Here is a 26,625-nt window from a genome sequence, read left to right on the forward strand (position 1 = left end):
ATAATTTTGCTTCCTTTTGCAGCACTGTCGTCCTTACAATGACCATTTTATTGCCATTTTAAGGCACCGACATTCTTGTCCCCATTGACTTCTATTGGGTTCGGGTTCAAGTTCGGATGCCCGAACCGAAATTTGAACTACAGTTTGTCTGAACCCGATGAGCCCAAACAACCATGGATATGCATATCCCTACTGTTCTGTCATTACTTTTGATTATACCATATGACTATTTTTCCAATTAATCCCTGTTCTACTTAAAACTGATATATCCTATATTAATATGCATACTCACTAGGTTTATATATATTTTTTGTGTTAGTGACTGATAAGTTTGTTTTTTCAAAACTGATTTGCAGGCAGCACCTCCCGAACTTGTTTCGCCAGTTGACTCGTGTCCTAAGGGTTTCTAAGGCCAATGGACACCTGAGGATGCCAATTAACTGGAGAAATATGTCGGGGGAGGGTAAGAGTTTAGAAGAGTTTAATATTAAATAAACAGACCTGTCATTCACTGATATAATAAGCAACAAAGGTAAAATTGCAGAAGATCTTATAAGATTGAGGCACACTGACTGTAGAGGTGAAGAAAAGCCTATGGAGAAAATTCCAGAAAAACACCATACATAGAACATGCTATATATATATATATATATATATATATATATATATATATATATATATATATATATATAAATTGCCCTATAAATTCATCACAAATGAGGAAAAACAAAATGCTGTGTATGTAAGCTTTACTAAAATAATAATTAATGGGGGCACCACAGAAAATGAAAAATTGGGATCCAACCTAGACCTAAAGAATGCACATGCACAAAAAACAAGATACAGAATAGGCCATACACGCTGGGGATCACCAAACAGCAAGGATTTAAACCAAGAAACACAGCTTTATTATAATGTAACACAGGACATAAACATTTAAAAACATTTTAAAACAATTTAAATACACTAAGCCTGTAATAATGCAAGTGCCTGTACAAGATAGATGGGGGAAGCAATAAATGAGTTTATCTTAAGCTCCTATATGGACAGCATATTCATAGAGTGCAAAAAGTATGCAAAATAACAAAAAATAACTAAATCATACATATAAATAAGCAATACACATATGGCCGCACATCTAAATACGAACGCTGTAGTAGAGGGACAATTGTGCACGAGGTGTAGCAGACTGTGAGCAAAAGGCCTTACGGTCTTAAGTATGACCAAAGGACCTTTAACAATCAAGTAACCTATAGTATGGGACAAATGTGTCACGTCAAGCAGTAACAGTACCTAAGTACACACAAGTGAAATATTAAACTATGCACCCACAATGGTCTTCATCATATAGTGTGCACAAAACATGGCAACCCTAAGTACCCCAATACCTAAACATGCAGATAAACAACAAACAGAGTCATGCTGTTACAATATACATAGACCAGATTCATGTATGCACAACACCAGCCCTTGCCATATCCCCACAAAGAGTTGGGTATAATTACCCAATACTAACTAGAACAGGCACAAAAGAAGCGAAAACCCAATGCGTGTCTCCACACGGTGGTGGCTTCGTCAGGGGTGCTGTTCCACCAGAAGTGCCCGTGTATAAATACCTTAATCAATAATAGAACATTCGGTACAGCTGTGCTGTTTGCCTCGGCTGCATGGAGTGGAAGCAGGCATGTAGCACCGTCATATTAGAGGCAATAGTAAATGTGCACGCGCCGGCGTCCGAGTACCGGAAGTTACTCGCGCTTAGCAACGAAACATGTGTGGAAGCATAGGCACTGCTATGACTAGTGACTTTGGTGCGCAGATGCACAGCAGTCCATCCGCATACATCGGCAATCAAGTGCCGGAAGTGTATCGCGCCTAGCAACCTGTAAACACAAGGATACACAGGAACGGCGCCTGCGCATAAAGGAAATCCAAAAGGCCTCCAGTAAAGCTTTAAAGGACAAAGGAAGTCAATAAATCATGACTAAGCACATATCATAGATCAGTTATCAACTTATTTGGTCATATAATTAGTACAGAACAGGAATAATGTCGCTGCACCTAAAGTGATGGTGAATACGCATGCGCTAGTCTCAGCATGTGGACAATAGACCGTATGTCCAGCAATAGACTACAAGTTTAAATGTAACAACAAAAAACCACGGCGCTTATGTGTGACAAAGCTGTAACATAAGAGAGAGCACCGACTTGGACAAGAAATACAAAGGAAGATGGTGTGTAAACAGATGCTACGAGGAGAGTTGAGCGACTTTTACTTTTTTAGGATCGTTTCGGGTTTCGCGAAACCCGACTTTTGCCGACTTTCTCAAAAGTCGGGTCGGGTGAAATCGGCCGATTATCGCGAAAAGTCGGGGATTGACCGAAACACGAAACCCAATGCAAGTCAATGGGGAAGCATAGTCGGCAGTGAGTGGAGGCCAGGAAAACACCTACAGTGCCCATTTTAATGGCAATAACATATATTCTTGTTACTGAAGCTTGTCAATCTTAGTTTACCTTATAATAATAGTTAGGCATTGGAAATTGGGGGTCATTTGGCTAAAGTTGTGGGGGGTAGGGCTGGTTCAAGTATTTAGTGGGCCCAGGAAATGTGGACCACGTCACGGCAGTGGAGCAGGGAGAGGTAAGTATTTCAACTTTGCAAGTGCTGTGATCCTGAGCAAGCAGGGGGGGCCCACTCGTTGGCATTGGCCCTGGCACAGGGCCCCTCAAAGTACGGCGGTGTGTTTGCACGGCGGGGGCGCCTCCCACCGACAGCGACACTTTTGCGTACTATGAGGGGCCCTGTGCCAGTGACGTCGCCAACGAGTATTCCCCCCCACCTGATGAAGGAACCTGCACTTTCATCTGCACCTTCCTCTATGTTCCCGTGTAAGGTAGTATGGTATGCGGGAAGGGGAACCTGACTTTCAGCAGGGTCACATTCTGGCTGTGTAGCGTGCACGAGGAATGTAGCGTTATGGGTCAATGTACCAGCAGACTCATCTATCACTGGCCGGGCAATGGGCAGGATGAGGAGGAAACACAGATATAGGCCCAAATAATAAAGTGGGCTAAATGCAGTTCAAAATTGGTAACAGGACTAACCAGAGGGCATTGCTTTGTTCAGTGGAGTACAACTGTAATGAGAGGCTGACACAGTGAGTAGGCCCAAATCAGTAAGTAGGATAATGCAGTTCAAAATTGTTAACAGAAGTAAACCGGCGGCACTGGTTTGTTCAGTGGAGGAGAACATCAAGAAGCGGCAGACACCGTTAGTAGGGCCAACAAAACAAGTAGGCCAAATGCAATGTTATATTAAAAACAATTTAACGAGAGCCTGAAGATAGAAGCTAGGGAAAGGCAACCTGGAGAACACCTTGGAGCGGCAGACACCGTCTCTACAACCCAGACCCAACTTGTAGGCCTAATGCAGTGTTGTTTCAACAAATACTTAACAAGAGCTTAAAGATAGAAGCTAGGGGGAGGCAACCTGGAGAACACCTTGGAGCGGCAGACACCATCCCTACAACCCAGACCCAACTTGTAGGCCTAATGCAGTGTTGTTTCAACAACTACTTAACAAGAGCTTAAAGATAGAAGCTAGGGGGAGGCAGCCTGGAGAACACCTTGGAGCGGCAGACACCGTCCCTACAACCCAGACCCAACTTGTAGGCCTAATGCAGTGTTGTTTGAACAACTACTTAACAAGAGCTTGAAGATAGAAGCAAGGGAGAGGCAAACTGGAGAACACCTTGGAGCGGCAGACACCGTCCCTACAACACATACCCAACTTGTAGCCCAAATGCAGTCTAATATTAAAACCTACTTAACGAGAGCCTGAAGATAGAAGGTCAGGAAAGGCAACCTGGAGAACACCTTGGAGCGGCAGACATGTTAGTAGGCCCCAACCAAACTAGTAGCCCCACTGCAGTTTTAAAATTCCGATAGGCTGAAAACCTGACAATTGCAGGTCATTTTTTTTAAGAGGACAGCTGTATAGAGTGGCACAGACATACACTGCTAGTAGGCCTTACACCACAAAGTTGGATCGACGCAGGTTTAAAAAAGGTTACATGGGTACACGGTCAGCATTGGTGTGGTCAGTGGAGCACAATTGGAAGAAGGGACCGCAGACAGACTTAGTAGGCCTAAAATAAAAAAGTAGGCTCTATGCACTTTTAAATAGGTTCCAAGGGTACACAGGCAGCATTGGTGTGGTCAGCGGAGGACTATTGGAAGGAGGGACTGCAGATAAACTTAGTAGGCCTAAAATAAAAAAAATAGTCTCAATGCAGTTAGAATTATGTTGCATGGGTACACAGGCAGCATTGGTGTGGTCAGCGGAGGACTATTGGAAGGAGGGACCACAGACAGACTTAGTAGGCCTAAAATAACAAAATAGGCTCAATGCAGCTTTGATTATGTGGTAGGGGTACACGGGCAGCATTGGTGTGGTCAGCGGAGAACAATTGGAAGGAGGGACCGCAGACAGACTTAGTAGGCCTAAAATAAAAAAGTAGGCTCTATGCACTTTTAAATAGGTTCCAGGGGTGCACAGGCAGTATTGGTGTGGTCAGTGGAGGACTATTGGAAGGAGGGACCGCAGACAGACTTAGTAGGCCTAAAATAAAAAAAGTAGGCTCTATGCACTTTTAAATAGGTTCCAGGGGTACACAGGCAGCATTGGTGTGGTCAGTGGAGGACTATTGGAAGGAGGGACCGCAGACAGGCTTAGTAGGCCTAAAATAAAAAGTAGGCTCTATGCACTTTTAATTAGGTTCCAGGGGTACACAGGCAGCATTGGTGTGGTCAGTGGAGGACTATTGGAAGGAGGGACCGCAGACAGACTTAGTAGGCTTAAAATAAAAAAATTAGTCTCAATGCAGTTAGAACTATGTTGCAGGGGTACACAGGCAGCATTGGTGTGGTCAGCGGAGGACTGTTGGAAGGAGGGACCACAGACAGACTTAGGCCTAAAATAACAAAATAGGCTCAATGCAGCTTCGATTCTGTGGTAGGGGTACACGGGCAGCATTGGGGTGGTCAGCGGAGGACAATTGGAAGGAGGGACCGCAGACAGACTTAGTAGACCTAAAATAATAAAAGCAGGCTCTATGCACTTTTAAACAGGTTCCAGGGGTACACAGGCAGTATTGGTGTGGTCAGTGGAGGACTATTGGAAGGAAGGACCGCAGACAGACTTAGTAGGCCTAAAATAAAAAAGTAGTCTCTATGCACTTTTAAATAGGTTCCAGTGGTACACAGGCAGCATTGGTGTGGTCAGTGGCGGACTATTGAAAGGAGGGACCGCAGACAGACTTAGTAGGCCTAAAATAAAAAAAGTAGGCTCTATGCACTTTTAATTAGGTTCCAGGGGTACACAGGCAGCATTGGTGTGGTCAGTGGAGGACTATTGGAAGGAGGGACTGCAGACAGAATTAGTAGGCATAAAATTAAAAAAGTAGGCTCTATGCACTTTTAATTAGGTTCCAGGGGTACACAGGCAGCATTGGTGTGGTCAGTGGAGGACTATTGGAAGGAGGGACCGCAGACAGAATTAGTAGGCCTAAAATAAAAAAAGTAGGCTCTATGCACTTTTAATTAGGTTCCAGGGGTACACAGGCAGCATTGGTGTGGTCAGTGGAGGACTATTGGGAGGAGGGACCGCAGACAGACTTAGTAGGCCTAAAATAAAAAAGTAGGCTCTATGCACTTTTAATTAGGTTCCAGGGGTACACAGGCAGCATTGGTGTGGTCAGTGGAGGACTATTGGATGGAGGGACAGCAGACAGAATTACTAGGCCTAAAATAACAAAATAGGCTCAATGCAGCTTCAATTATGTGGTAGGGTTACACGGGCAGCATTGGTGTGGTCAGCGGAGGACAATTGGAAGGAGTGTCTGACACAGTTAATACTCCTAAAAAATAAATAGATGTTAATGTTTCGCAAAACAACAAAAAAGAAAAGGGTGGCATACTTAGGTACAAGGGTGGGCTCCTCTGCTGACTTTCAGACATAGTAATTTGGCGCAAAGTATTTACTGGTGTAATTATAGGACACGGCCCCTGACTATTTTAACTAGCATCATACATGTCAACAAATTGGTATTGTCTGTGCCAGGCATTGAAGGATTTCAGCGCATAGACTAAACATTGGTGGAGCTGTGAGAGATAATTTTGCAAGTGGTAGAGCACTGTTTGAGCTGGGGGGACACTCTCTTGCGGCCGGCGGCACAGGCTCAGGGCCCCTCATGTTGCAACGGTGTGTCTGACGTTGGGTGCGCGCCACCACCGCCAGAGACACTTCATTGTACTATGAGGGACCCAGTGGCAGTGCCGTCGTCCAAAAGTGCAAAATGTTTTGCTAAAGCTGCATACAAACACAGCCACCTTCTATGTGTCAGGTAATATCTCTGTAGCACCCCAGGAGTCCGATTGCCACGGTGGCATTGCCTCCCTCACAGGGAGAAATGTCATGCCTGGAGGCAAGGAGGGGTCCCCTTACCAGGTGTCAGTTTTAGAGAAGTAGACAGAACCTGGGGAGTGGAGCTGTGATTAAACTCGCCTCATAGCTGAACGCTAGAAACCAGATACCGGAGTCCGTGGTTGCATGAGTACTGAAGTCCTGGCAGCTAAATCCAGAGGGCAGGGGACTGCAGGTCTCCTGGCCTGATCTAATACCTGGTGGCACAGCAGCATACCAGAGCCTGGAGCCAACACAGAAGAACAGCACCTGTGATAGGCTCGAGCTGCCTGCCATGTGGGCAATGGTTAGTTTTTAAAAACAGAGAGACAGTTAGCAGCAGGAGGGTGAGCTGTTAGGCAGCAAGGAAAAAGGGAGGACAGCATAGAAGGAAGGCCTCTGTACTACGTGGCCAGATGTATCCAAAAATTGCTTCCAGGGTGCCCGGCTCTCCATTACAATCTGTTACCAGTACCACAGTCTGTACTATCAACCATCAAGTAAAGGAAAAGAAAACTACAGCCCTTGTGTCATTCAGTGATCTCTTGCACCCTGAGTCCTGCACCACAAGGTACATGAAGCCTGACATAAATGGGACCGGTAGCCCTGGGGCACCGCTCCACCTGTGGGGAGCAAAACCATCCCAGCTGCATCACCATCAGCCCCAGCAGTCTCCTTTAGCGTCAGCCATCCATTGCCGAACACCACAGGTGGCGTTATGCTGAATCCCATACACATATTCCCCATTTTAGGGCACAGCCAGGGCCACAGAGTCAGGTAATGGCCCCGTGACTTCCCCAAAGAACTGTCCGACCTGGTTCCAAGTACCCCACGGGCCTGGTGGGCGTGTCACTTCCATGTAGCTGAAGAGTGGGCCTTTACAACCTACTTTACTTGTAGACCCCCCCTTGGCAACACAGTCCAACACTGCATATTAGATCACATGCAAATGAGACCCTAAGTTCCAAACTGCATTTCCTTTTTATAGGATTTCAGTGGCTTTTATAGATTTTTGGGGCAAGATCAGGCAGACCGCTACAGAAAGAGGTAGAAAGATGCACTTGCTGATCTGCGCTCTTACTGTCCTCTATAATGTCTCTCATTTGCTGTAGAAGAAACCACAAAAGACACTGCGCTTTCCAGTAGTAAATAACCTCTCCCACACAGGTCTTTGGCACATAGTGTATGAGAGGAAGAAACACTAACAGTGAGCTATTAGTTATATTTTTATTTATGGGACCATTTTTTCAGCCTAAAGCCTTAAAGATATTGTTCCTTTTCACAGGCACATAGTATGCTGATACATACAGATATACAGTATCTTTATATACCAGAACATTAGATAAAGAAATAAAAACTGAAATTTAAAATGTAGATTTTATTCAGTTATTAAGCATAAGTTTAAAAGTACCTAGTATAAACATATTTTCAATATTTTTATTAAATAAATAGCAGAACAGTAAATTAAATCTTAAATAATACAGTAAACAGGTTGCGCTAACACCCCACCTCCTAATCTTATCATTTATTCTGAAAAACAGTTCAAATCAGTTATCAGCAAATCAAGATGGACTGTCAGCTGAATGAAAATTGTCTATCCGGTTACAGTTTCTAGTAGAACCTTTGGAGAGGGGATGAGGAGGAAGAGATACTGACACAGGTGAAGAAACAGATCACTGTTGCAGCTTTCAGCAATTGATTTATCTCACTCTAGTGCTGGATTCACAACTACACTGCTCAGTACTGTTATATAATATCTTCCATGCTGCTGCATCTGTAGTGACCCAGTCAAGAGTGTGTCCTTCCTTTTAAGTAATCATGTATTGTGAGTAGCTTCTGCACACTACAGCTCACTCTCAAACTGCCCCTCTACATTATCCCCTGCATTTAATAGGAGGAGCTGTTTTCCAGGCAAGTCTATGTTCTTTAGTCTGAGGGATGGTCTCAGGGAGAGCAGAACACGTGTGGAGACGGTTTTCAATACAAGATCTCCTGCAGGCCTAAGAGCCTGGGTTCCCTCTCTAAAACCTCTACAGACATCATTCTAAAGTCTTTCTGACTGGAATCACCTCAGTTTTTTACATTCACCTATAAGTGACATCATTCTAAAGTCTTTCTGACTGGAATCACCTCAGTTTTTTACGTTCACCTATAAGAGACATCATTCTAAAGTCTTTCTGACTGGAATCACCTCAGTTTTTTACGTTCACCTATAAGTGACATCATTCTAAAGTCTTTCTGACTGGAATTACCTCAGTATTTACATTCACCTATAAGTACTTGTGCACGTGCCATGACACACTGTGGCGTTAACCACAAGTACAGATCTGTAACCTCTAATTGCTGTGTCTACCTCCTTCTGTAAACTACCAAAAGACACTGTTGAGTGCTCTTAAAGCTCCAGACCCCAATCACATCTCAGCATCTAAATGTGAACTGTAATTGCCGTGGACTTTCCATGAGAGACTGTTCCTTATTTGTTCCAAGTTATAATTCCCATTCCTGCTGAAGTAAAAGCAACAGTTATATCTAAGACCGGTGTGTGTCATAATTCCTTCGGCTGCGGACACCGTGTGGGGGTGGATAGCAGGGAACGTTCAGCCTGGTTATTACATATCTGCCTGTGTGCTACACAAAGAGCAGAAATATCTATCTCGGCGCGTACAGTGTATGTGAGACATCATAGTATCTAGTTTCAACCCACTAGCTCATAGACAACTGAAAATTACAGATGGAGCATGAACATGAAGAGGGGAAGACTGATGAAAAATACTGGATATTAGTCATATCATGGCCCAAAATAAATCTGTTAGTAAATAACCTTTGGTCAAACTTGTGCAGAACCTGTGTTCATGTTTTAGTATTAAAATCATTTGGTTCAATTTTAAGAAACACTTCTTGCATGCAAAGGAGGTAAATAGTTTCCCCACATTCATGTATCTCTGCCTCTGGCTTCCTTAATTTAAACCACTGTCTTTACAGAACCCTGCACTGTTTCCATTGAAAAATCCCACAAGCACAAATAGTCTGGCACAAAAGCACCCATTTCCTGTATGCTGCTTACAGTTTTTTCTGCGCATGCGCCATTTGATCCACAGCTTTTCCTGAATGTGTAGCAAAGTGTCCTTGAACCTAAGGAGCTTGGGAGCGCTCGTGCTATCAACAAATATGCAAAGTCTTAATGGAGGCAGGACTGGTTGTTGTAAAGGCAGCACTGTCAATCAAGGAAAACGGGCAGTGAGCAATTTCTTGAACATGAACCAGTAGATTTTAATACATTTTAATGATGACACAATATAAGCTTAGCTTCACAAGCGAGAGGAACTCAATGACTTTACAAAATTATATAATAATATATATAATTATGATATACATAATAATTTCAGTGACATTACAAAAACCGCACTTGGTCTTAAAGTGGGGCATAGTGATGTCTCCTACAAGTTGACAGCTGTTCTGTACATATGTTGGAGTGAAAAAGGTTTGCAGATAAAGCAGCCATGGGCAGATGAAGACAGCAGAGGGCTCAGAGGCAAGAACAGTACTTTATATATGCCCCTTATTCTCTTACGGCTTATGACATAGTGCCGCTTTAAATTTTTCTAAACCTTCAGTAATGTAGGCTATAATATTAATTGGTTGAGTCCATTCAGAAAATATCTAGCATACAGTACAAAGCTACTATCAAAGAGACAGTTAATCCCTCTATCTAATGGAATCCTGGGCAGCTGTACAGCTCTCACATGTAATTTGTCTGCTACTTACATAATCACATTATTTCGTCTGAGTTTGCAAACAATTGTCAAAGACACATAACACTATATCATACCATAATCAGGCCCTCATTCATTTTTGTGCATTTTTTAGTACCACCTTACGGTATCGTCTCTCTTTCCTTCCAACCTTCACATTTGTGCTTATTCCTTATTAGTTAAATACTATAAAATGTTGTTTATTTAATGTCGTAAGAAAAATGTTCAAACTTGTCTGCTGGTAAGAGGAACCGTCATCTTTGTCAGTCCTACTAAACATTCGTATGAAGAAATTGACAGCTAAGTGTTACCAATTACCGATCAGTTCTTTCATTGTCTGACACTGTCCAATCAGAGCTTACAATATCAAACTTTGTGGAGACACACCGTTTGACAAGGGGAGTGGTAACTCCTAGTTGTCAATGAATCCATTAATTTCTAAAAGGAAATATAAGAAGGATGGCACAAACCAATGTTCGAAAAAAAGATGCTTCAAACTGGTATTTGGTAAAACCGCCATATCGGGAAAGCCGACAAGTCTTTTCTAACCCTCTTTGTATATGTGCAAATAAGTCCAACTGCAGACAGATTTTTGGCATTGCTTTCGCTCTGTGCAGTGTAGCCATTGATTATGGTTGGTGCTCAGTTCCATTGTAAAGGGTTTTCTCCGTTTCGCCAACAAACATTGGGTTGTCATATACACATTTCTGTACATCATTTCCAAGTTCTGATTGGTTAGAGTAGTAAGTTTGGCTTGTTGGGGGCCACATTGGGTCATCACACAGAGCTCTTTCTAACACTCTATATTGACTCCTTGATCGGTAGTTAAAACATGATTTTATCATTAGCCACAGTCTTCGGTTTTCAATAAATCCTTCCTGTAAGATAGTGAAATATATTATTGTTACCGCTTGACTTGCATCCATAGATTGTCTCTATATGTGCACAGATATGTAAAAATACATTTATCCCTGTGTGTGTTTGACAAGGCTGCAACTATCTAAATACAGATTTATCCAATTCCTAGTCCACTTTATAGGGAAGTATGAATACAACTTGAGTTTGCTCCCGCTAGTGGTAACATTGTGGTGCACATACTTAGCTGTGTGCGCTGTATAAAGGGAACAATCTTTGTATCATAGGTAGTTGAGAACCATGTCCCAAAATAGTATTGCATTTTTCTATTTGGCTCAGGTTATACATTTTAAAAAAATATAATGAAAATGACAATTTCCCTATTGCCTGCTATCAATTTAAGGTGCAATTTTCAGTTTTTTTATGTTTTCTATGGACATTGTTCATTTTAATGGAATTTGAAAAAATATTGTATTTATTGGATGCAAGTGCTGCTCTCCCTCTCCTTCTCCCATGTGTTTCTTCACCGGCTGGATCTTGCACCCACTTGTCACAAGGTTCCCAGCTCTCCGCACAACCAGAAAATGTAGTGAGCTCTCTCTTGCACCTGCAATTTTAGTTTGCTTAAATGCATATATTTGACCCAAAAAATATTTTTTCAAAACGATTTTTGACTTCTCTGGCTTCTAATTATCACAACAACATACATAGTAAACTGTGGGATGTAATGGCACTATCTATATCAGAGTTCTGACAAAGGGTTTGTAACCCTTACATTCCTTCTCCTAAACTACCTTGGAAGATAATATGTCCACAACAAATCTCCATTTTGATGCGGTTATACATAATTTTAAAATACAGTTCCAGAGAAGAAAGATAAAGACTACAAATTCTTGCATCAAATTGAGCTCATTTTTGAATTTAATTATAAACCCATTCTGCAATATGCTATGCACTGTGGTACGTAGAGGTTGCAGAAGCCAAATGGTCCAAAACTTTTACTGAACCCCAATTGCCAAAAATATGTATATTTAAGTAAAATAAATGTTCCACAAGGAATCTATATCATTTATGCACAGGTTTCTGTATTCATTATAGCAATAAAATAAACCAATCTCAAATGTGGACATGTATCCTTTAGGAACTATTATTTATTTTTAATAACAGGTTATGCTATGAAATCATGTGAAGATTTATTTTGTATTTTTATTTTGTTTTATTTTTAGTTTTTTCTCCAAGGTGCACACATGTATTTTGTGAACAGTTTATTCATCTAAATATTCTATCTGGCATATTTATTGTGTGTCACAGGAACATGTAAACTGTGCTTTTTCGTTCCACTATAATTATTAAATTGCTTTCATACAGCAAAAGAACAGTGGATGCTAAAGGAAGACAATAAAATAGCCAATTTGAGCTGTAGAAAGTATAAAGAAGTTTTGTTGAAATGCAGTAAAGGAATATAAACCTAAGCAAGGACTGACCATTGCTACTAATTAGTGATGAGCGAATATACTTGGCACTCGACATTTCCCGAGCACGCTCGGGGGTCCTCCGAGTGTTTGTAAGTGTTCGGAGATTTAGTTTTCAGCGCCGCAGCTGAATGATTTACGTCTCTTAGCCAGCTTGATTACATGTGAGGATTCCATAGCAACCAGGCAACCCCCACATGTACGTATGTTGGCTAACAGATGTAAATCATTCAGCTGCGGCGCTGAAAACTAAATCTTCGAGTATGTACAAATACTTGAAGGACACCCAAGAGTGCTCGGGAAATGTCGAGTGCCGAGTATATTCGCTCATCACTACTGCTAATCAAAAACATCTCATCTCCAGAATACTGGAAAACTAATGTCAGTTTAAACCAGCACAAATTACTACAAAATACAGTGGTGTACCCAGGCTCGGACTGGCCCTCAGGAGAACAGGATAATCCTTCGGTGGGCCCCTGTGCAGGAGTGGACCACCATCCTCTTATGTGAGCAGTACTTGGTACTATATTCTTGAATCACTATGTACAGACATAGGCGGCATCGTATTCATTTAAAAATCTACCCAGTTTATTGTTAGATACATTTGTGATTGAGGATAATGTCACATTTGCATGTAGCTGAAAAATGGGGCCCTGGAGTTGGTTAATGGTGGACCCTTGGCATCCCAGTCCGACACTGGGCGTACCACTAATAGCAGCTGACCATGCGGCTGCTATGGGGCCTGTGAGCCTGGGGTGCTCAGGGCCAGCATCCTGAATACAGATACAGCTGAAAACAATAATGGAGGAGGGACTACAGAGACTAGTGCAAAGGGGGAATGAGAAGAAGTGATCATTTATTTATTTTTTAAATCAATGAGCACTATGTGGGGCCATCATACTATGTGAATGATTATTTATCGGGTCATCATACTATATTAAGGACTATTTATGAGGCCATCATACTATGGGGAGGGCTATTCATGGGGCCATCATAATATGTGGAGGACTATTTATGGGGACATCATACTATGTTGAGGGCTATTTATGGGGCCATCACACTATGTGAAGGGCTACTTGAGGGTCATCATACTATGTGGAGGAGAATCTGTGGGGTCATCAGACTATGTGGAGAGCAATTGAGTTATAAGGCCATCATAATATGTTGAAGACTCTTTATGGGGCCATTATACTATGTGAATGGCTATGGGGGGCAAGTATACTGTGTGGGGATTGTTGGTATGTGGGAACACTAAGTGGGCTTCAATAGGGGGTCCAATGAAGACTTTTGCTATAGGGCCCCATGATTTCTATGTACATCCCTGATAAAATATGTCCATTTAAAACCAACAGTAATAATAGCAATAAAATAACATATATAATTGCATAGTTGCACGGTGTTAAAATAACTAAAATAAGAAATATTACCTCAACTAGATATGAAACCACAAACAGAGCAGCCACCATTATTATTGTATTCCACCTCCAGTAATATGGTGTGCAGACAAGCTGAGTAGGAAAATAAACAAGACTGATATTATATGTTTCATTTTTCTAGCAACTAACACAATTGTCACTTATGTCATTTGCTGGCCTAATTAGGGTCTAACAATAAGATTATAGCACAGTAAAGAACAAAATAATATTTAGTTAGTAGAAGTTGGATAGACAACACAAAGCAGAATAGCCTCTGTACAGTAACATAAGTTGTTCTGAACTTATTGACATGTGTATATATATATATATATATATATATATATATAGTTCAAGTTGTGTGTACATATATATACATGTATAGCATACATAAGCATATGTATATATGTATATATTTGAAAATATGCCAGAGATAGCTACAGATCTAAGGAACATAATTCATTTATCAAAAAATAGATACAGTAGTGCACAGTCAAATTTAAAAGTGGTTCTCACCTGCATATTATGATACACGGATTCAATATTCGCAAAATAGACAAATAAATAGGCAATCAGTTGTGCAATCATTATTATGGTAAACACATCTACAAATAAAAAATGGAAACATAAGACGTTGAAATGTTAGAATGGAGATTAGTACTTTAGATTTCAATCTAGAACAACTGTGGTATTGTTGATCTGTAAAATAAGAAGATATAATGTACATACCTCCTGCTTGGAATATTGTAACCAAAAATCAATAGATATAAAAAGAATTACATGGGAGCCGTTACTCAATATGTAAAAATATCAAATAAAATCTAATACCTACAATACAGTACTATATTGTGCTTAAGTAAATACCATTATGGATCAACTAAATAACTCCTAATAGCTCCAATCATAAAGTAATCTGTTATCAGCCATTTCTAAATCTAAATAATCCTACTATTATAACATTAATTTTGAAGGTAATACATCTTGGATGCCAGGTGAGCATAAATTTCTCTTTCAGTTGGGGAGGTTGATGGGCTCTTGTACACATGCATGTGTTTCCCCAAAAGTAAGACCTACATCGAAAATAAGCCCAAGTATGATTTTATAGGATGTTTGGAGTATGTTTGAAATATAAGCCCTGTTCAAAAAATTTGCCCTAATACATCACAGTCATGGCAGGCATAAGAGGGAGTGCAAACAGGAAAATTACCAAAGGTCCTCACTCTCTTAGGAGGGCCCAGCATTTCTATTCTGAGATTAAAACTACTTTACTGCAGGAGTCTAGAGGAATTGAAGTGGAGACAGGCTGGCAATAGGGGCCAGTGTCAGGTGGGGAATTTGGAAACTGTCCAAGGTCTTCACTCTTTTAATGGCCCTCAGGTTAAGACTACTTAAGGATCTTTGGTGACTTCATGGTCATATGTCTAGAATCTAGAGGATCTCAACAGGAGACAGGCTGGTATGTATATGCAGTGTGTGTATAACCATTTGTATGTGCAGCGTGTGTGTGAGTATATGTAACACCCCAGGAAGCCAATTGTTACAGTGGTATTGCCTTCCTTATGGGAAGGGTGATGCCATGCTTGGAAGTGGCAAGGATCCCTTTAACAGGTGACATGTACATACAACACTGTTCTGATTCCAGGCCATAAGGGGGAACTCTAGAACCGGATTCAGGGGAGCTTCCCTACATATATTCTGGCTGGGGAGGAGTTAGTTAGTCTTTGAGAGGAGTCTGTGAGAGGAGTCTGTAAGAGGAGTCTGTAAGAGGAGTCTGTCATAGAGGATTGAAGAGTGGAGAGTCTGTGAGGAGAGCTGGAGCCGTGCAGACACGAGGTTCTGCAGCTCCTGGCAAGAAAGAGAGACAGAGCAGTCTGTAGGAGACTGTGAGGAGAGAAGGAGCAAAGGAAAAGAGAGAGAGAAACTGGAGTGGAGCTGCGAGTGGCTCACTCCAGGATCAAGCGCAGAAACCAGAGGCTGGAATTCCGAGGTTGTGGGGGTAACTGTATGCCCCACAGCAGAAACCAGTGGGCAGGAGATTTCAGGTTGCCTGTCTACCATTACATCCGAAGGCACAGCAACAAATAGAGCTCGGAGTCGCCGCAACCAGGGACACCTGTAAAAAGGCTTGAGTTGCCTGCCATATGGATATTGTCCTATTAATAGGACAGAGAGAAAGTGAGGACCTTGCGTGAAGCCTTAGGCAGCAAGAGACTTCAACACAGCGCAGTAAGGAAGGCCTCCAACCCCACCTGGCTTGAGGGATTCCGAATCCCTTCCAGACTGGCTGGACCTCACCATCACCTGTGATCCGTACCCTAGACTGTGGCTACATACCACTTGTAAAAGGTAATGAGACTGCAAGCTTGTGTCCTCCAATTCTTTCCGGCATTACACCATCTGTCATCTTTACCCACTACACCGGGAGCCCTGGGGATCAAGCTTCACCTTCGGGAAGCCATACCATCCCTGCTGCAGTAACATCATGCCTAGTGGACCCCTTTAAGCAGCGTCGATCATCCCTGACCGAATACCACAGGTGACGTTAAGAACATTCTTTATTCAAACAACCCCTTTAAATACCTTCCCTTTGACTTGGATGCCCAGTGCAAAGGACCGGGTCCTTGCCACCGTGACCACTCCTTTAATGACCAACGGACCAGGCCTGAGTACCCCAGGGTCCTAGCGGGCGCTCCATACATACATGTATATGTGCAGTGTTTGTGTGTATTTACATGTGTATGTGCTGTGTGGGTATATAAATATGTATGTGTAGTGTTTGTGTGTATATACATGTGTACGTACAGTGTGTGTAATGACTTGATTATACTGCTTTTGAATAAATATAGATTTTTTTGGTTCAAGAATAAATGTGTATGTTGGTCATGGAAAAAAATAAGACATTCCCTGAAAATAAACCCTAACCCATCTTTCAAAGCAAAAGTAATTTAAGACCCTCTCTTAATTATGGGGAAATGCAGTATGACAATGAATTATCCAGTGCACAAATATTACACAATTAATGCTTTGTTACATTTTATACTTACAGTTAGTGTAGATTGGCTTTCTGAAAGGTTTTCCTTTACAAAATACGAATTCTACAATAATGAGATTCATCCCACTTATGAACCACATAGTGGTGGTTAAAAAATTTTGATTAACCAAGATAGCCTCATCTACAGTATTGTTCAGTGCACTGTGATTCGAAGTAAGACATCCACTGCAAAAGAGAATGGATCTCAAAATAGGTCAAATAAACTATAAAAATACTACAGTGCAAATGTTTTAGACAGGTGTGAAAGAAATGCTGCATAGTAAAAACTCTTAAAAAATAAAAGTTTGAATACTATGTTTTCATTAATTAACAAAATGCAAAGTGAATTAACAAAACAGAAATCTAAATCAAATCAATATCTGGTGCAACCACCCTTTCCCTTCAATACAGCATCAAAGCATAAATTCTTCTAGGTTTACTTTCACTAAATTGTTGAAGAAACTCAGCAGAGAGGTTGTTCTAGATATCTTGGCAAACTAACCACAGATCTTTTGTCAACTGAGGCTTGAAATAAAACATAACCTTTAATTGACTAATCTTTAAATGATTACTCCAGACACAACATAGAAAAAAGTGCTAGTGCTCAACCAGTGCTCATTAAAAAATGGTTTGCTCTCACCCATATGAAGAATGTTGTTCATAGCAGGTTCACATAAAACGGAAGCAATGAATGTATGTATAGGGGTGATTTTTTTCTCTCTTATTCCCTGTCATGCCCATGCATTGCTCCTGTCCTCACAAGGATAGTCCCCAAGTCTCAACTGCTACAGGTTACCCACCATCAATGTAAACAGATTAATCTCCCTACACGTTTCCTCCCCAATGGAGGGGATTCATCAGGGAAACAGAAATAGAAAATTACTAGTGGGAAGAGTGTGTACATGGACCCTGCAGTGGCAGGAGACCAGTGTCTCAGGTATGACCGTTCATGTCACAACCCATTGGAGGTAAATGGTAAAAGTGAGCCCTATAACTGAGCTCCTTTAACTACACACTGAGGCTACCAATATACATCCCACAATGAGTTGGTGGTGACCCTCTTCAACTTTGTTTTGAGAAATAACTTTTTTTCTTTTGATGGTAAAATCCTCCACCAGCTCAGGGGCACTGCCACGGGAAATCCATGTGCGCACAGCTTTGTCAACTTGTTCCTGGGATGGTGGGAGGATACCATCATATTTACTGAGACCCACCAGGACTACACAGAAAATATTGATTTGTGTGTAACTTTTATCGATGATGTTTTTGTTTTATGGAGGTGTACCAAAGAAACCTTCCAGGGCTTCATTTCAACCCTGAACATCAACAATACAGGGTTAAAATTGACCTTCCAAATTGAGGAAAACAGACTCCAATTTTTGGATGTTATGATCGCAAAGTCGAGGAGGGGGGGATAGTTTGGAAACTACCATCTATCGTAAACAAACTTCCACCAACTAGTTGATAAGATGGGAGAGTCATCACCCTTATTCACAGAAAAAAGGCATACCAAAAGGACAGTAATGATCTTTAATAATAATCTTTATTTTTATATAGCGCTAACATATTACGCAGCGCTTTACAGTTTTGCACACATTATCATCACTGTCCCCGATGGGGCTCACAATCTAAAGGTTAAGATGCAACTGTTTGAATGGGAGGGACTTCAAGGACAAAGAAGATGACCTGAGACAGATTCCTCTCAAAGGGTTACCCTGACAGGGTGCTGAGGGAGGCTTTTCATCATGCGAGTAGACAGGTGAGGGGAACATTACTTACAGCACGTGAAAACACTCCAATGACAGACAAATGGATAAGACTTATTTGCGCTTTTGATAAGGAGGCACCTTTTGTGAAACAAATCCTTAAGAAACATTTTGATATTTTGAGGATGGGTAATGACATCAGGGATCTTGTGGGGGATGTATCGCAAATTACCTACAGGAGATGCAAAACATTGGAAGACCGGATGGTACATAGCCATTTCAGTTCTCCCCAAAAGGAATCCTGGTTGCCCTAAAAACCTGGGGGATGTTTTAAATGTGGTGCCTGTGTGGCGTGTGACTCCATTTGGGTGGCAAAAGAGTTTCACAATGAAAACACAGGTGAAGCTTTCAAAATTAAGGACTTTATAAGCTGGAAGACCAAGGAAGTCATATACAGAGATACATGTGAGTGTGGTATGACTTACATAGTCAAAACCATCAGAAGGAGGGTGGGGGATCATATGGGGATATTCAGAACAAGAGGGACACACCACTCGCTAAACATATTAATGGATCCCATGGGGGTGATGTGAGGTTGTTACGGTTTATGGGTATCGACAAAGTTAAAACACCGATTAGGGAAGGGGATTTTGATACAATGATTTTGCAGAAGGATGCGAGGTGGATATTTCAGCTGGACACCTGCTACCCTCGGGGTCTGAACGAACAGTTAAACTACAGATGCTTTTTGTGAGATGAAACGTTTTACACTTGTATCAGAGTTACAATTGGACACCCTCTTCCCCCATCTTGATTAATATATGCTCCACCCCTCTGTTCTTTTTCCTAGTTATACTCTCTCGGGCCGGACCAAGTCTATTTTTTCATCATTACGTAATGTAGAATGTCATGAGTAATTTCCCTCTTGGGCCCTTTTAGCCACAATGTAGATGTAGACAATCGTGATAGGTTCCTATTTCCCACTTGATTAACCTTATTCGTGTCCATAATAATTTTGTTACTAAATATGGACAATCGCGTCAAGATCAACCTCTAATTTTAGTCTTCTTATTTTTGCTACCATGCAAATAATTATGTGTGAAATATCTCTTAATGGTTCTGTTTCTGATACTTGCCTCAGGGGGTCTCCTGTAAAAACATTAATTATGGGTCTATTATGACCTAATGTACATCATGGAGAATATGGCTACTAACCACTCTCCTTTATTTAATCCCCTGTATTTTAGACTCAAAATCCCCATTACGGGATAGCCACTTCAGATAGTTCACAGGGAATTTAAATAATTGAACTCTGGACCTTTTATACCCATTTATTGATATTGGAAGACTTTGGTGCAGTTAGATAGGCACGCTACTTCTGCATTTATTATCTTCCTCTTTAAAGGGACACTGTCACCTGAATTTGGAGAGAACAATCTTCAGCCATGGAGGCGGGGTTTTGGGGTGTTTGATTCACCCTTTCCTTACCCGCTGGCTGCATGCTGGCTGCAATATTGGATTGAAGTTCATTCTCTGTCCTCCATAGTACACGCCTGCACAAAGCAATCTTGCCTTGCTCAGGCGTGTACTATGGAGGACAGAGAATAAACTTCAATCCAATATTGCAGCCAGCATGCAGCCAGCGCGTAAGGAAAGGGTGAATCAAACACCCAAAAACCCCGCCTCCATGGCTGAAGATTGTTCCCTCCAAATTCAGGTGACAGTGTCCCTTTAAATGGGAAGAGAAGAATGAGAGGAAAAGGAATGGAAAAGGAAAAAAAAAACTATTATATGTACTTGGTAACCTTACGTAGCATAAATATATATGAGTCCACTGACCCTGGGTGATATGTGGGAGTCGCTCTCCAGAATTGAGTGCAGCATTGTCGACTAAGATGAAAAAAGGAACCACCATATTGATGGATGGGAACACCCCTGATTCATAGCTGGATATAAGTCACCGAAACAGTCCAATAACTGCGAATAAGTGGACAAACTTACATTACTATGGAGATGTGAGCATCACGTGGAGACAACAATCAGATGTGATGTAGCCTACATGGCGCGGACGCTTCCAGGTGGCCTGCGCTCCACACGTTGAACCACATAATGCCACACCTCGTATCCATCGGACAAGCTTGTGACCCCGCCTCCGGAGCTCCTAGCAATCATGGAGTCATCCGGTGTCTCCACAGGAGACCGGAGAATGAGAGGTGACGTCATATGCTGAGGAGAAGCGAAGCTTTGCACGCCTCTATTTAAAGGAGCTCAGTTATAGGGCTCACTTGTACCATTTACCTCCAATGGGTTGTGACATGAACGGTCATACCTGAGACACTGTTCTCCCGCCACTGCAGGATCCATGTACACACTCTTTTCCCACTACTAATGTTATAATTCTGCTTCCCTGATGAATTCCCCCTGTATATACACTCATTGCTCCTGTTTCATGTGAACCTGCTACAAACAAAATTCATCTGGGTGAGACCAAACCATTTTTAATGAGCACTGGTTGAGCACTAGCACTTTATATATGTTTACTGTAATTTGAGTCACTTTTTTCTATGTTGTGTCTGGAGTAATCATTTTAAGACTAATCAATTACAGGTTATGTTTTATTTCTAAGGGAGACTCTCCTAGCCATACTCCTTCTAGTCCTGAGGGTACTTTAATAGTGAAGTATAAAATAAACACACTATAGCTTTTTTTGAATTTTCAATTGAGGCTTGAGAAAATCCTTCTGTAATAAATACAGACTTTATGATTTTGAGATCAGAGCTCTGTGAGGGTCATATCATCACTTTCAGATTTCCTTGTTCTTATTTACACTAAAGATTGTTCTTAATGACACCTGCCTAAATGTTTCCACTGTAAAGTTTACAAATATATTGTTATGTGCATCCTGTAGATTCAGACTGAAAGCAGTAAAACCACAAAGAAGACCAATAATTAATTTTGTTGTGGCAGATCAGTTCGTCAGGGGTTCCAGCTTTAGAAAATGCAAATTTACAACACTACAGATACAGGCCATCATAAATGATGCACAGACATCAAGTAGCAAACACTTAACATCAACTGTCCAGAGGAGACTACGAGAAGAAGGCTTTTATGGTCAAATTGCTGCAAAGAAACCACTAGTGAGGACCACAAACAAGAAGAGACAAGCCACACCAAAACTAGACATTAGATAACTGGAAATTTGTACTGTGGTCTGATGAGTCAAAATTTGAGATTTTTGATACCAACTGCTTTGTCTTTGTGAGATGTAGAAAAGATGAGCAGATGGTTTCTACATCTATGGGGTCCACTGTGAAGCCTTCAGTCTGTATCTACAATGTGCACATTTCAATTAAGAACACAGAAAACCACTGGATGAGCAGGTGTGTCCAAACTTTTGACAAGTGCAGTAAATAATTTTATTAACAATGTGTGCTATGTAACTTCACTGCACACTCCAAAATGCTGCAACTAAAAGAATCTTTATTTTACAATTCCAAAGGGTTTTTGAAAATTAATTCAGTACTGTTCGATGTTTCGACTCTCCTGAATCTTTGTCACGATGTTGCATTTTTGAAATTGAAGAAACTTGGGGTTGAATGTGGCTGCTCTGATGTCAAGAGAGAGACACTGTGCAGTGTTGGGAAACTCAAAGCATCTTATTTATTCACTTATGTAACTGAATTATTTTTCATTCACCCTGTGGTATTATGAAATAAAGATAATTTTATTTGCACAATTTTGGGAGTGTGCAGTGAAGTTACTCATATGTGTCATGGGACCCATTCTCATCTGCTTACACCCCCGTCCCATTGACACAGATTGTACCCCAAATTATTCTTACTTGCTAGCAATATTATTATAGACTGTTTATAGTAGTCATCTAAACCTTGTTTCATATTTTTTTTTTATCTTTTTTAAAAGGTATTAGACAATCTCTCCTTACAGGGGTTCTGTTTCATGTTCCATTGATTTACAGGGTAGCCACCTACCCGCAACTAAATTCCTACTGGACAAAATTACAATTGCATAATTGTTAGTGAAAGATTACATTTTTCTACAAATTTAATGTTCAGCTTGTTCTGGTGTCATTTTAATTTAGCATATAATAAATGTTAACACAATCAGTGCCATCCTATATCGCCATCTATAGATAGAGGTAATATAAATTTACCTGAAAACATCATAATCGTCATAAAACGGCTGCATCTGAACCACTGTGAAAGCAATTATTTGCACAATCAAACTAAAGATGGTGTGCAGAACAATTGACAATAACAAAGGTGGAGAAATGAGCTGTCCAGAAGGCCGATAAGGAGCCAATTTCAGAGCTGGGCCAGTAAAACTCACTGAAAAAGAATATTATCCAATAAGTAAATGACAGCACAATTTAATTAGTGTCACACAAATTTCCATCAACATTCTACTGTGATATGGCATAGAAGTAATAGACCTAGACTTTTGAGGCATACAGAAAATTCAAAATATCTACTATATAAAGCTGAATGTGTGTATGTGTGTATGTATGTCCGGGATTGGCATCTGCACCGTCGCAGCTACAGCCACAAAATTTTGCACAGTCACACGTCTGGACCCCGAGAGCGTCATAGGCTATATTGTGAGGTGAAATCTTAACCCCGCGCGTTCCAATTCACCAAACAATTTTGCCCCTATTTACATAATGGGGAAAAAAGTGAAAGGAAAAGTGTTGGAGGCGTTGAAGCTACAGCCACAAAATTTTGCACAGTCACACGTCTGGACCCCGAGAGCGTCATAGGCTATATTGTGAGGTGAAATTTTAACCCCGCGCGTTCCAATTCACCAAACAATTTTGCCCCTATCCACATAATGGGGAAAAAAGTGAAAGGAAAAGTGTTGGAGGCATTAAAGCTACAGCCACAAAATTTTGCACAGTCACACGTCTGGACCCCGAGAGCGTCATAGGCTATGTTGTGAGGTGAAATTTTAACCCCGCGCATTCCAATTCACCAAACAATTTTGCCCCTATCTACATAATGGGAAAAAATGAAAGGAAAAGTGTTGGAGGCAAATTGACAGCTGCCAGATGTGAACAAGGGGGACTTAAAGAATGAGAGCGATGGCGCCAAAGAGTATATACCGTACAGTTGCTAAGGTGGGGCCCCGACATGGGATACTCACCACACACGGGGATATGAACACACACACAAAATGCGCCACACACTACCACGTGCTTGAACACATATCACCATCAGCACACATTTCACCACACATTCTCCAACCTCGCCACATAAAAGTCGAAACACAAAAGTCGCCGCTCAAAACTCGCCACGCGCAGAACTCGCTACATGCAAAAACTAGGCTCTTGCAAAACTCACCACAAGTGCAAAACTCACCTCATGGAAAACTCGCCACACGCAAAACTTGCACATGCGGAAAAATTGCCACATGCACAAAAGTTGCAACACATGCAAAATTTCTTCACACAAAACTTGCACATACTCAAAAGGCACCACACAAAACTCGCCACGTGCAAAACTCGCCATGCGCAAAACTTGCTGCACACAAGTTGCTACACTAACCTGTCACATGCAACTCGACACACAAAAAGTTGCTACACGCATGTTGCCACACACAACTCATCTCACAAAAGTCGCTACATACATGTCGCCACACGCAACTCAACACACACAACTTGACAAACGAAACTCGCCCTAAAACACACACAAGTCTGGTCTTATTCTTCAAAAATAAAAATCTGATTAATAAGCAGACAAACTACAACAAATGTACCATAAAGGAAATACGGCAGCTGTCAGTCACATGACCTGTCTATTATGTGTATGTGTGAGCTAATATATACTGCCAGGGGGAGGGCTTCCTGCTGGCTGGGGATTTATCAGGCTGCCAATTTAGCTTACAAATACTGAGGTAAAAATACTGAGCAAATAACGTGTGAACGAGGTCTAATACAGGAGGAGATGACACACAGGTATATACTATATACAGGAGAGATGACACACAGGTATATACTATATAGAGGAGGAGATGACATACAGGTACATATATATACAGGAGGAGATGACATACTGGTATATACTATATACAGGAGGAGATGACACACAGGTATATACTATATACAGGAGCAGATGACCTACAGGTATATACTATATACAGGAGGAGATGACATACAGGTATATGCTATATATAGAAGATGACATGCAGGTATATACTATATACAGGAGGAGATGACACACAGATATATACTATATACAGGGGAGATGACACAGGTATATACTATATACAGGAGGAGATGACATACAGGTATATACTATATATAGAAGGAGATGACATTCAGGTATATACTATATATAGGGGAGATGACACACAGCAGGTATATAATATATACAGGGGAGATGACATACAGGTATATACTATATACAGGAGATGACATACAGATGTATACTATATATAAGGGAGATGACAAACATGTATATACTGAGGTGATGAGGTGAAAATGAGAGGTGTGAGGTGAAAATGAAAAGGTGTGAGTGCAAAATGAGAGGAGTGAGGAAAAATAATGGAGTGATCAGAAAATGACAGATGTGAGGTTGAAATGACAAGTGTTAGGGGGGAATGAGAGGAGTGAGGGAGAAAATGAGAGATGTGAGGGAGAAAATGAGAGATGTGATTGGGAAAATGAGAGGCGGGATGGAAAAATAAGAGACGTGACGTGCTATAACTAACCACAGATATTTACTATGCCCAGGCAACGCCGGGCTCTTCAGCTAGTTACAAATAAAGATGAAAGAATTGATTAAAAAAATGGAATTAGCGTTAGTTTCAAAAACATTAGTCGCCCTTTTGTTAGATTAGTTGTAGGGTTAGGAATGTTTAAAAAAATAAATATACCTCTTTCATGCCTTCACCTGTCCTACTGTGAAGCTCCCTCTGGTTCTAGTCACTCCTCGGGACTCTTCTGCAGCTACGGCCCTGATTAGGCCTCAACTCTTTGACTTGGCATCATACAACATCAAAATGTCACGAAGCCTGATTAGTGCCAGAGCCCAAAAAGCCCTGATGAGTGACTGGATCAAAACGCTGTGCATTGGGACAAGTGAAGGCCAAGAAGAGGTATTGTACTAATGTTCTTTTAACCCTATGTCTTTTATGCTTTGTGGTCTGAGTGACCTCAGATCATAATAAATGTTTGTTTTCACATCTAATCTAATTTAGGCAGATTCTCTCATTACTAATATCAGTAATCATTATTAAAAAAGCTCACTTTTATCCACAGAAATTAAGATACCTAGATATACAATAAAGATATTAAATTTATGTAAAAAAGATGACTGTAGAACATATGTTTATAGCTATTATACATTATTTTATTAAAGTGGATAAGAAATGTTTGAACATATACTTTATGGTAAAGCTAATGAAAATGAAATTATAATAATTCATGTACATACACTCATTTTTCATAATTTCCTTAAGCCTACTTACTTGTTAAAGTGACGGCAATGGTGATAGCCACATCTTGCATGAGATAATGACGGACTCCAAGAACCTTTTGCTTCTACATAAAAAGAGAAAGTAAAAGGTATTAACTTTTCATGCAAAACGAGAACAAAAAAAAAAAAAATCCAAAATGAGGAGGCAATATTATTATGCAACCTGTAATATCATTATGCAGAACTCTAAAATGTAAGTTACACATCTACAATGTTAGTTTTTAGGTATAATATACCCAGTGTGCATGCCCTATTGTTGAAGCTCTCATATAAGGGCCCAGTGTTGTTCTAGTTAGAAAAGTAGCAGAAATGTTAAAGACTTATTCACTATATTGAAAATGATAACTTGTCGACTGTATATGCTCCAATCATTCTTTTTTATTAATGGGACTGTTGGGAAAGGCCAAACTCTAGTCAGCTCTCCAACAATCCTACAGAGAA

General features: G+C 40.9%; 1 protein-coding gene across 1 annotated transcript in view; it reads right to left on the reverse strand.

The window, feature by feature from the left end:
- Positions 1-785: 785 nt before the first annotated feature.
- The window catches only part of LOC138638125 (probable cation-transporting ATPase 13A4), a 234,021-nt gene continuing 208,181 nt past the window's right edge, over positions 786-26,625 (reverse strand). Inside the window, exons 25-30 of the mRNA XM_069727154.1 lie at positions 26,177-26,249; positions 22,866-23,040; positions 17,002-17,174; positions 14,474-14,562; positions 13,973-14,053; positions 786-11,096 (exon numbers count right to left, since the gene is read on the reverse strand). Coding sequence (XP_069583255.1) covers positions 10,848-11,096; positions 13,973-14,053; positions 14,474-14,562; positions 17,002-17,174; positions 22,866-23,040; positions 26,177-26,249 — 840 coding nt within the window. The 3' untranslated portion in view covers positions 786-10,847. The remainder of the gene's footprint in view (positions 11,097-13,972; positions 14,054-14,473; positions 14,563-17,001; positions 17,175-22,865; positions 23,041-26,176; positions 26,250-26,625) is intronic.

The sequence above is a fragment of the Ranitomeya imitator genome, chromosome 5, assembly GCF_032444005.1.
Source record: "Ranitomeya imitator isolate aRanImi1 chromosome 5, aRanImi1.pri, whole genome shotgun sequence".
NCBI classification, from domain to species: Eukaryota; Metazoa; Chordata; class Amphibia; order Anura; family Dendrobatidae; genus Ranitomeya; species Ranitomeya imitator.